At 40.7% G+C, this 12248-nt stretch overlaps 1 protein-coding gene and 1 long non-coding RNA gene across 7 annotated transcripts in view; one reads left to right on the forward strand and one right to left on the reverse strand.

Moving 5' to 3' along the window:
* PITPNM2 (phosphatidylinositol transfer protein membrane associated 2) overlaps positions 1-12248 on the reverse strand; it is a 395602-nt gene that overhangs the window by 23921 nt on the left and 359433 nt on the right. For 5 of the 6 annotated variants that reach the window (XM_040416185.1, XM_040416186.1, XM_040416187.1 and 2 more), the window contains 3 exons: positions 6119-6283; positions 2234-2437; positions 232-380 (listed from right to left, as the gene is read on the reverse strand). In XM_040416185.1, the coding sequence (XP_040272119.1) occupies positions 232-380; positions 2234-2437; positions 6119-6283 (518 nt within the window). The remainder of the gene's footprint in view (positions 1-231; positions 381-2233; positions 2438-6118; positions 6284-12248) is intronic. The other variant, XM_040416188.1, reaches the window with a different exon arrangement.
* LOC120988617 lies at positions 5066-5573 on the forward strand. The gene is made up of 2 exons (XR_005776156.1): positions 5066-5128; positions 5159-5573. It is a non-coding gene; the product is annotated as an uncharacterized LOC120988617 (long non-coding RNA).

Genomic DNA, 12248 nt, shown 5'->3' on the forward strand with positions numbered 1-12248 from the left:
AGCGGAGATACCGGAGGGCATAACGGGAGAACGGAGCGGCGCCCAGGGATAATAGTAAGTGCAGTGAGATCCCCGGGTGCCGCTCCACATGTCTCTATAGTTAGTTCATAGTGTAATAATCGGTGAAAGGTCCTCTTTAAGTGTGAAAATTCTGCTGACAGCTAAAATATTAAAGTGTTCATTAGGTGGTGACAGCAAAAAAAAAAAGAATAGGAAAAATGTATCACTTACTTGTCTCAATAGAAATGAAACAACATCTGTGGATTCCCAATAACTGGCATGGAAAAGGTGAGGAAGAGCAACTGTTGGGAAAGCAGTGAGGGCATCTGGACAATAGAGGGCATAGTCAATCCTTTTTGTGCCCCACCACTTTGCTGCAACTGACAGAGAAGAAAACATTACCCTCAAAGCCTACAGGAATGAAAATTAAGAAAATAATGGTAACCGTACCCAATCATGGCAGTCATTTTCAGGGAGATGCCACTATTGTATAAGTAAAGGTGGCCATGTACATTAGATAGAAGTAGGTTGATGGTTGGTCAACCACAGAACGGACAATCATCTGGTGAACAAACATTTTGCTAACACAGCCAAACACATTTTAGCCCATATTGGCCATTACAGTCATCCAAGCTGGTCACATATTTTATTGACACATGGTGAAGTATGAATGATCTTTCTGGGAACATTCTTTCATAGAAAGATCAGTCGTGGACGAAAGATCTTTTGCAAGAAAAAAAAAGATCTTATATCAGATTTTCAGCCAAAAATGTCAAACAGCCAACTCCATTCCAGTCGATGACGGCGTGTCACCAGTCAGCTAAAATAACAATTCTTTGTTAAATTTCATCCCATGTACATTATCATGGTTGAATACGTCCACTTTTATCTAATGTGTATGGGCACCTAAACCTGAGCGACATACACACATACTCATAGACAAGAATTTCGCTTGGCCTTTTAAGAGGAAAAAATGAAAGCAAATATCCCTTCAAAACATGCTTCACATGCATGTGCATATTCCCAAAGAAAATACTTAATTACACATTTCAAGAGCATTTTTCTCATTTCATGCATGCAAGATAAGGTCCTCAGTTATGTTAGTGTATACCATGACTTGTCGTTCCATGCAAACCTTTGACAAACCAATGATGCTAACAGCCGTCTAGTTTCAATCATAACATTACAAAAAAAGCAGTCCATGGAGCGTTATTACACATAATAATTGCTTCTACATCCGACAACTCCATGCCCACAACTATTACAAACACCGTTTGCTATGAACCCATTCAATTTTAATACCTTGGGATGGGGCACTAGTATTAACAAAAAATAGTGCTACAAATGTGTCTATATACATGATATCTTTAGTTATACTGTAATATTCACGCAGTGTGCTGGGTGATATGTGTAAACTCAATGCTCAATTTAACATACAACTTATTTTTTGTAATACTAAATACCTAGGCTAACACAACATGTATATAGCGGGAGCCATCTAGAACAAACATGGACATTCTGGTATAAGAGACATACAGTATATGACTGATGACCAAAGGGACATTCGCCATCTCAGATGATACGTGTAGTGCTACTGTGCAACCAATCAAAATGTTGTAGCCTTTCTAAAGCATAATCAGATATTCTAAAGAAAAAAAAATTGCAGAGGAGTTGGTGGATGCACATTATTTATCTGTAAGGGAAGGGACAAATTGTAAGGCAAAAATATGGGAGTTTTTTTTTCCCCATGACTAGCACGACACCTGTCTATAGGTTTTGTGTGTTATTTCAGCTCAGTCCCTTTCATTTCAATGAAGCTGAGCTTCAATACAGGAGCAAACCATGGACGGGTGTGGAGCTGTTTGTTGGAGAAAGCAGCCAAGTTTTTCTGATACTGGGAAACACCAGTCTGCTTTGTTTTTTATTTCTGTGGTCGCATGAAAAGAAGAAAATAACAGACACATGTTTATAACCTGTGAAATGTTTGAAGAACGCAACATGTAATAAAAAGAAATAAACATGACATACAAGGCAATGATACAAATTGTAAGCAGCATGTTAATCTTGAGAAATTTTAGGTGTGAAAACGTACTCTTTTACTGCGCAATACCTATAGCCCTGGCAATAAAGTAATAGAAGGACTCAGCATAAATGTGCATGGAAGAGGGGTTATATCTTAGAATTTTGGCCATTGGATGGATTAATAGTACAACAGCCTCTCCATCTGGAATACCTTTGGAGATGTCAGAGCCTTGGATGCCTGGGCTTGTGCTGTGCTTCCAATCCCCCACCTCTAGCATTCTTCCTATGTGACTCTGCTCAGTATGGTACTGATTATGTTTTGTGGGGGAACTTGTTTTTATGTTAGGTTTGGAAGGGAGGGCAAGCTGTGACAGAAGATTTAGCTTTTTGAAATGGTTAAGATGATTTTTTGTTTCTAAAGGAACAAAGCAAACACACCAATTATCACCACAAAACATGCAAAATCACATCACAACTATTATGTCTTCCTGCAAAAAAAAATTTTCTTTTAGAACCAGTGAATGTAATCAAGTGTGAGTTCTCTTTTATACTGGATGTACTAAATTTCAGTATCAGTTGCTGGAAGACATGTGAACCAAACTACAGACTGTAAAATATTTTAACTTCACAGATTAAAAGGTGCAAAAAACGCATGTGTTCCTTATAAGTCCAGAAGTGTTCTTAAAATCTAGAATAGATTCCAAGCTGTTCTCTCTGGCTTTTAGAGTAAAAACAAAATTTAGAACTGCCCACTACACTTGGATGTTATCTTCTGAACAATGGCCCTTTCAATCCATTTTTCAAAGCAGATGATCAGGACACTACTGAAATTAGGAAAGATTTGTGATAAGCAGCTTTCCTCTCATTATGAAGACTTAAAGGGAACCTGTCAACTGGATTTTGGGTATAGAGCTGAGGACATGGGTTGCTAGATGGCCGCTAGCACATCCGCAATACCCAGTCCTCATAGCTCTGTGTGCTTTTATTGTGTAAAAACCCCGATTTGATACATATGCAAATTAACCTGAGATGAGTCAGAGCTTGAAAATATGACTCTTCTCTGGTCACACAAGTAAGATATGACTCTTATGTTAATTTGCATAAAAGGCGGGAAGTATAAAAATGCATAATACTTAATGAATTCGTCTGCAAATGAAATTAAAAGTGTAATTTATATGTTTAGGGTAACACAATGAACATTTAGAAACGCTCAGTGAGGGTAGCATAGTAGAGGTGACAGGTTCCCTTTAAGATTTATTAAGCATTAAAGGGATTCTGTCACCAAGATTTGTGCTATAGAGCTGCGAACATGCACGGCTAGATAGCCGCTAGCATGTCCGCAATATACCTGTCCCATAAAGCTGTGTGCTTTTATTGTGCTTAAAAAATGATTTTATATATATGTAAATGAGTCTTGTATGAGTCCAAGGGGCTGTACGAACCTTCCTGGAGCCCAGCCGTGCCCGCCTGTGAAGGAGCCCAGCACCGCCTATGTCCTCCGAATATCCTCCTTTCATCACCAATAGATTGCCGTAATCTCGCGATGCGCGAGCTCACGCATGCGCAGTTCTTTCCCTGAGGCGGATTCCAGCACAGGGAAGGAACACTATACCGGCACTGCGCATGCGCGAGATTACGGCAATCTATCGGTGATGAAAGGAGGAGATTCGGAGGACATAGGCGGTGCTGGGCTCCTTCACAGGCGGGCGTGGCTGGGCTCCAGGAAGGTTCGTACAGCCCCTTGGACACATACAAGACTCATTTACATATATATAAAATCATTTTTTAAGCACAATAAAAGCACACAGCTTTATGGGACAGGTATATTGCGGACATGCTAGCGGCGATCTAGCCGTGCATGTCCGCAGCTCTATAGCACAAATCTTGGTGACAGAATCCCTTTAAATATGACCCATATGAGTAAAACATTTTAGGCCAAGGAGTATAGAGCTGGTCAGTTTCTCCTGGCTTCACATGAATTACTTCCATAATATTCACTCTAAATAATGTTAGGCCTCATGCACACGACCGTTCAGTTTTTTGCGGTCCGCAAACTGCGGATCCGCAAAGAGCGGAAGCCGTCCGTGTGCCTTCCGCAATTTGCGGAACGGAACGGGCGGCCCATTGTAGAAATGCCTATTCTTGTCTGCAAAACAGACAAGAATAGGACATGTTATATTTTTTTTTTTGGCGGGGCTACGGAACGGAGCAACGGATGCGGACAGCACACGGAGTGCTGTCCGCATCTTTTGCGGCCCCATTTAAGTGAATGGGTCCGCATCCGAGCAGCAAAAACTGCGGCTCGGATGCGGACCAAAACGGTCGTGTGCATGAGGCCTTACAGTGTGTTTTCTACTGGCTCCATCTGTGTCACATTTAATTGGAATAAATATTACAGCTTGGTTTTTAACAAAATTTAAGATGTTGGCCATGCAGGTATCCTTTTTCTAGCTTTAGCTCACTGAGTGTGAAGATATTGGCAGTGTTGGTTTAGATAAGTAATTTACCGTAACAATATAAGCTATGTATTAAGGGTAACCATCATAAAGTATTGCTGCTACTTTCAGTTCAGTGTACAAAACATGCATGAAAAGTTGTGTTTTGTTAAAATTAGCAAGCGAATACCATATTTTTCGCCCTATAAGACACATTTTTTCCCCCCAAAGTGGGGGGGAAATGTCAGTGCGTCTTATGAGGTGAATAATAATGAACACTTCAATTATGGAAGTGCTCATTAGTACAGTAAATGCAGCGCTCCCCAGACTCTGTACTCATCACTTCCTGGTCCTTGACCGCTCGCTGTGCTGAGACTGAGCACAGCGTGAGGACGTTGGCACGCTGTGCACGCCAGGTCACAGCACAGCACGCAACAGGAAAAAGAGCACTGGATATGAGGAGCGGCATCCGGAGCAGAAGAGGTAAGTTAATTTAAAAAAAATCTGATCTGAGCATGGGGGTCATTCACATGGAAGTCTGATCTGAGGTCTGATTGGGGGACTTATTAACAGTAAGGGTCTGTTCTGAGGTCTGAATAACATTGGGGGTTGGATGATTTTTTTTTTTTCTTATTTTCCTCCCCTAAAACCTAGGTGAGTCTTATGGGCAGGTGCTTTTTTTAGGGTGAAAAATACGGTAGTTGATTTCTGCTGGTAGCTTACTCTTAGTAAACCCATCTCCAGATGATGCACATCATGCATTGTGACAATCTTTAAAAGGGAGATGCATGCAAAATTAGGGGTGTTAGAAACACAATAATCTACAATGTGATCTACATCATGTAATGTGACTGGATGTGAGGACAATGTCATGCGAGAGGATAGGATTGCAATTCTTGAGTATTTGAGGATGTAAAGCAATTCTGTATAATGGACCATCCATTCATAGTGTACATGGGAGAATATTCCCAATAGCTGAGAATAGACCATAGCTGTTGAAAGAATCAGTAGGAGGCAAAGGATTTGGACACAGTCATACACATAAAGATTCTTTATGTGGAGATAATCAGTCTACATATATGAGCATGCTGACAACCGAATGGATACACATATGTTCTTGTCAAAAAAGAACAACTAGTAAGGGGAAAAAAAGAAGGTGATAAAACAGAGTTGGGCTACCAGACATACACAAAGTAACCCTCTTAAGTGTACACCATAGGGAGAATGTATAACATCTAGACTATCCATGTTAGAGTAGAAGCATGTGGAGCCATGTATGCCAAGCATGGATTAGCATGGTTCACCTGTAATAATGAAACAAAACATCCACTCAACATGTTCAGCATAGCCACAGCTCTTGAAGCATCAAGTCACTGGCTACCTGAAAACAGCAGCTGCAATGCTCTGACACTTCATACAACGGAATAATTACATTTTATAGAAGCAAATAGAGAGATTGATATTAAACACAGCCTTCAAACGTTAACAGTTCTTGTGTCACAGCACTGAATATACTTCTGCTGCCTTATAAATAATGGATTTTGGCCATTGCTCTAGCCCTATTCACCACTACTGAAACAAGTCTTGTATGTTTCATGATCTACAGGGTTACAAGTGCTATGGAATCTTAGATCACACTTGTTAGGCAACAAGGCACTTACTGTTGGCTATGTTTGAAGCCGTGTAACTGTCGGCCATTCCAGAAACCTGACTTGCAATGCTGATTTCACTTGCTCTTCTGTACCCCCTGAAGTGGGGAGCTGTTATGGGGGAGGAAGGGGAGGCATTTTCCACGAAGACTGCACCATGAAACTGAACAACATCCGCTATGAAACCGAAAAAACAAAACAGGAGAACAGGGAGAAAAACAAACAAAACAAAACAAAAGTAAAATTAAAAATTTAGACCCAAACAGGACAAGAAAACAAGAAGGCATTAGGAGGGATGAAGATGCAACACCTCAGATGTGAACGTTGTAAAGCATTCAGAAACATAAAAAAAGTATTAATTGTCAAACCCATACAAGGACAAGCAAATGAAATATCAACCTGGAGTTTATTTCATTCCAAAACTTTGGGAGGGGGGGGGGGGGGGGGGGAGCAGAGTGCAAATGCATAAAAAAATTAACATTTGCGCCAAGGCTGGGCAAATAAATAAAATTGATGCAATGAAAAAAACATTTTAGCGAATAACATATATTTATATACATATATATGTACATGATATATTTATATGGACACACACACACACAAAGACTTGTCTATGTACACATATATACATATAGAAACATATGCATTTAGAAGGAATAATGAGAATGTTATTGGTAAAACAAAAACCAGGGGGGAAAAAAATGAAAATTTGTTTCAGACTGAAAAACAGAAAATATATCGGTTTCATATGGTTCCTTAGGAGCAAAAACGTAATATGTTTTGAGACAGAACTAGTATTGTGACGGATGCAATTGAAATGTCCTCTGCGCACAGATTTTGGCAATAAAAAAAATGTATATCCTTAGGCCAGAGATTTACATTTTTTCCCTACCAAAAGAAAAATAGTACTGTCTTGTAAGTAGCTCATAGCCCTGAAAATATAGCCTTTGCCCTCTCCTGGGGGAGGGGGGGTTGATCTTGTTCGACAATACCAGTTAAATCTCTAGCTTCAAACTTACTTATGTTTACTTTAAAACTTTTACTCCACCCTTAACCTGTTTTGCAGGAAAAAAAAATTTCCCCCGCAAGAAACAGCACCAATATTGTCCATAGGCTGTCTCTGCTATTTCAGCTCAGCGCATTTCTCTTGAATGATGCCAAAATACGATGCAAAACACAGCCCATAGACCAGGCATCCTCAAACTGCGGCCCTCCAGCTGTTTCAAAACTACAACTCCCAGCATGCCCGAACAGCCTACAGATATCAGCCTACAGCAGGGCATTATGGGAGTTGTAGTTTTACAACAGCTGGAGGGCCGCAGTTTGAGGATGCCTGCCATAGAGTGTCAGTGTTTCTGGGAGAAAAACCAAGGGCTTTTTATATTTACAGACATCGCCTTTAAATAAACTAAAATACTTAGGGTGGCCATACACTGAGATAGGACTTTTACATTTCCTAAAACCCTTTACATGCTGCCTGTCAATCCTTACAAAATTTATGGGAAGGAATTATTGGGTTCATTACATTTTCCATCAAAGAGGATTTTGGGTCAGAGTATCAGAAGTGCTCTCTTCCCCTATCCCACACACAGCCGCTGCCTAACAGCACTAGATTGTAGGCGCTGACTGTGAAATCAGTCCATGTATAGTAAACCTAATGCTCTTGAGGACCTTTCTATAGAAATCACAAAGGAAACATCTGCCCATGTTAGACATTTTGAGGGAGAATTATTAAAACGAAGTGGAGAAGCTGCCCATAGCTACCACTATACAGTATTCTTACTATTAACCAGATCAATATTTCTGATAGCCCTAGTAAAAAGCATTAGTTCAGTTTTACATTAACTGCAATGCCACCCTTACCATAGTGACAGTATTTCTGTTACAGAAACGTAGGTATAAAAGGGTTTGTTAATAAAGGTTGTCAATAAATAATATACAGTGCATAGACAAGAATAATGAAAATACTGTTGATAAAACACAACACTACAGGATAAATGCACAATAATTAAAATCCCTAGTACCAACCCTGCTGCCTATAATACCCACACATTTATGTGGATGAGGCAAAGCTAAAGCACTTATCTTGTAGCCTCTTAGGGTACAGCCACATGTAGCACAAACAATGCAGATTTTCCGCAGCTGAATAGCATGTGGAAAATCAGCGGTGTTTACAGTAGCAGCGAAGAGATTTGAAAAAATGAGGCCCCTTTCACAAGAGTAAGTTTTCCGCACGGGTGCAATGCGTGAAGTGAACTCATAGCACCCATACGGGATACTGACCAATTCATTACAATGGGTCTGTGCACATAAGCATCGTTTTTCACACATTATTTCTGATCACTGAGAATCGCAGCATGTTCTATATTCTGCGTTTTTCACGCAGCCCTGGCCACATAGAAGTGTATGGGGCTTCAGTGAAAAACGCATTGTAATCCGGATGTAATCCTGATGCAGTCTAGATGCAATCCGTTTTTCACGGATGGTTGTTTGTAAACCTGCCATTTTTTTTTCATGAGCGTGAAACACGCATCAAAACTGAACGCAATTACAGACGAAACTTGCTTGCGAAATGGTGCGAGTTTCATTGAACGCATCCTGACACAGTCAGTGTGGTTCGTGTGAAAGAGGCCTTAATCTACACACAATATAAATATTCCACACATAACTTGACAAGCAGGATGGAGTTCAAGTATGCAGCGTGTCAATTTATGTTGCTGCTATGAGCCGCAGAAGTCACCCTTTGCAAAGCAAACCTGCACCATTTGGTGAAGATTTCGCTGCCGCCGAATATACAGACTTTCCACTGCAGATCTGCTACGTGTGGCCGTACTCTTCCCCCACATGGAAGTAAATACAAATTACAAGTGCTGTGAAAACGCATTTGCTCCTCAGCCGATTTCTTCTTTTTTTGCTAATTTGTCACAGTTAAATGTTTCAGATCATCTAACAAGATATAGACAACACATAAAATGCTGCTTTTTATTCAAATTCAATATCACCCTTGTGAAAAGCAATCCCCCCCCAACCTAATAACTGGTTGTGTCACTCTTGGCAGTAACAAATTCAATCAAACATTCGCAATAACTTGAGAAGAGTATTTTATAAGGCTGCAGAGAAGCTTTGGCCCACTGTTTGCAGAATTGTTTTCACTCGGCTACACTGGAGTGTTTTTGAGCATGAATTGCCTGTTAAAGGCATTGCCGAAGCATCTGAATGGGATTCAAGTCAGAACTTTGACTCGAAAGCCTTAATTATGTTTCTTTTGGGCCACTCAGAGATGGACTTGCTTGTGTGCTTTGGATCATTGTCCTGCTGCATTTGAGCTTTAGGCCTCTTTTACACGGGCGTCGCGTGTGAGGGCCGGATAAGATGCGGGTGCGTCGCGGGAAAATGTGCGATTTTTCCACGCGAGTGCAAAGTGTTTTAATGCGTTTTGCACGCGCGTGAGAAAAATCAGCATGTTTGGTACCCAGACCCGAACCCAGACTTCTTCACAGAAGTTCGGGTTTGGGATCGGTGTTGTGTAGATTTTATTATTTTCCCTTACAGCATGGTTATAAGGGAAAATAATAGCATTCTGAATACAGTAAAATAGGGATGGAGGGGTTAAAGGGCTTCTGTCACCCCCCATTGTGCAATTCTTATTAGCCGGCATTAGCTATTTGCTAATGTCAGCTGAGTGCAATCATACATGTCCTACCTTTGTCTGTGGCTTAATTCTTGTAAAAATCATACTTTTGTTATATGCAAATTTCTTCACTACCAGCAAGTTGGGCGTGTACTTGCTGGTAGCCGGCGCATCTAGACACGCCCCATCTCCTCTTGATAGACAGCGCCAGAGAGCGCTCTCCTCCTCCCGCTGGCCCCGTCTGCTGCTGAATTCTCACGCCTGCGCCGTAACTTTCCTCAATCGGCGCAGGCGTACTGAGTGAAGGACGTGCGCCTGCGCCGATTACGTCACACTATACCCGGAAGAGAAGACTGCCGATTATCGCTGATTCCGAGCTGGCAAGCGAGCCTCCTTCACTCAGTACACCTGCGCCGATCGAGGAACGTTACGCGGGAATTCAGCAGCAGACAGGGCCAGCGGGAGGAGGAGAGCGCTCTCTGGCAATGTCTATCAAGAGGAGATGGGGCGTGTCTAGAAGCGGCAGATGCGGCGGCTACCAGCAAGTACACGCCTAACTTGCTGGTAGTGAAGAAATTTGCATATGATAAAAGTATGATTTTTACAAGAAATAAGCCACAGACAAAGGTAGGACATGTATGATTGCACTCAGCTGACATTAGCAAATAGCTAATATCGGCTAATGAAAATTGCACAATGGGGGTGACAAACGCCCTTTAAAAAAAATATATATAATTAAACTCACCTCATCCACTTGTTTGCGCAGCCTGGCTTCTCTTCTGTCTTCTTCTTTGATGACCAGGAGGAAAAGGACCTGTGGTGACGTCACTGCGCTCATCACATGGTCCATCACATGATCCATCACCATGGAGAATCTTACCAATGGCCTTGTAACCCTTTCCAGACTCACAGATTTCAATGACTTTGTCTTGGATCCGTATTTAAACGTCATAGAAAGCGGCATCACGTGCTGCTTTTTATAGACCTCCTAGCCTTCTTCACATTACCAGACAGGTTCTATTCAGGTGATGTTTAGATTTAACAGGTCTGGCAGTAATCATGTCTGAGTGTGGCTGTGAGCCCAGTTGTCAAATGAATTAAATTTGGTTAAATGGTTGGTTTAACAGCTAAGGGGGCAATTACTTTTTTAATTAGCTAGCTTCCTAGCCGTCTTAAATTTAGACAATTTTCTATGCCTAAACCAGGCGTAAAAAATGGTAAATGAGACAGGCTGCCCCTCCTCCTTTCCCACCATGCCCACTTTTCTAGACCTGGCGTGAGCGGGGAAAAGTCGCAGACTGCGGCACAAAGGACCTTTGCGCCACAACGTGCGCCAAAAATACACCTAATATAGGCGTATTTCTGGTTAGTAAATGGCTCCCTTTGTGTTTACTCAGATTACATCTAATATCACAAGTTTGATGATCTGAAACATTCAAGTGTGACAAATATGCAAAAGACGAAGAAATTGGGAAGGAAGCTAATTCTTTTTCACAGCATTATATACGATATAATAGAAATTAAATTTACCATATACAGACAGAGACAATATGGATATACACAAAAGAGCATGCAAAATCTGTGTCCACAAATGAAAAAAAATGATGAACATGAAATCACACATGCTGTTTTTGTGGAAGTATTTGACAAAAGGTTTTTTGATCCAAAGCGGGAAGTGAGTCCAATAGGATGGAAAAGTATAAAGGAAAGTCTTGAACATCTCTTCACTTTAGTGTCCACTCCTTTGCTTGGCTCAAAAATTTCACCGATAACAATGATGATGGCTCAAGTAATTACATTTTCTTAGGCAAATTTTACTACTTAGATACAATAAAGCTTTAAACTTGCATAGGATGTAAAAAAAATACCATGCAGGTCACACATTAATGTAAAACTTGTATACATAGCCTTCTTGATTCAACTCAATCTGAAAGCTTTTCTGGCATGTAATATCAGCTTCAGTATGTGTATATATTATGTATGCTAGTTGCTTGATGAAGGATCATAGAGATCACAGACACACTTGGTTTACATTATTTGAACCATACTGTGTACTGTATAGAAGTCAGTACTGTTCTGCATGAATGCTCTATAACACAATATTCCTTACCAGAATACAGATGCTACTAGGGGGGAATATAAGACATCTGGTGTAACATACTTCATAATGCAAGATATGTTGTGAGTGGTATATCAGTGCAGAATAGTGATGGCATGAACAATTCCATAGAACTCCATGGTGCAGTATTCTGCACCTACCTCTTATGGACAAAATAAGGAGCCAACACACAAGTGTAAATGATACCTAAGATGTACTTAAACTGTGTAGTTTCTCTACAAACTGCTTAAGAAGTTCTGAAAGAAGTCACCCTGGCATCTCTAAACCATAGTGGGCAGCTGTTAACACCAGAGGTATTCATTTCCCCATAAGAGGTATTATTATTACTAATATTAGTGAAAGCTCCTTTTTATACTAATGATCATGACAGCTTCTTGCAGAAAAGCTTTCAG

This window comes from Bufo bufo, chromosome 2 (assembly GCF_905171765.1).
Source record: "Bufo bufo chromosome 2, aBufBuf1.1, whole genome shotgun sequence".
In the NCBI taxonomy this organism is placed as follows: Eukaryota; Metazoa; Chordata; class Amphibia; order Anura; family Bufonidae; genus Bufo; species Bufo bufo.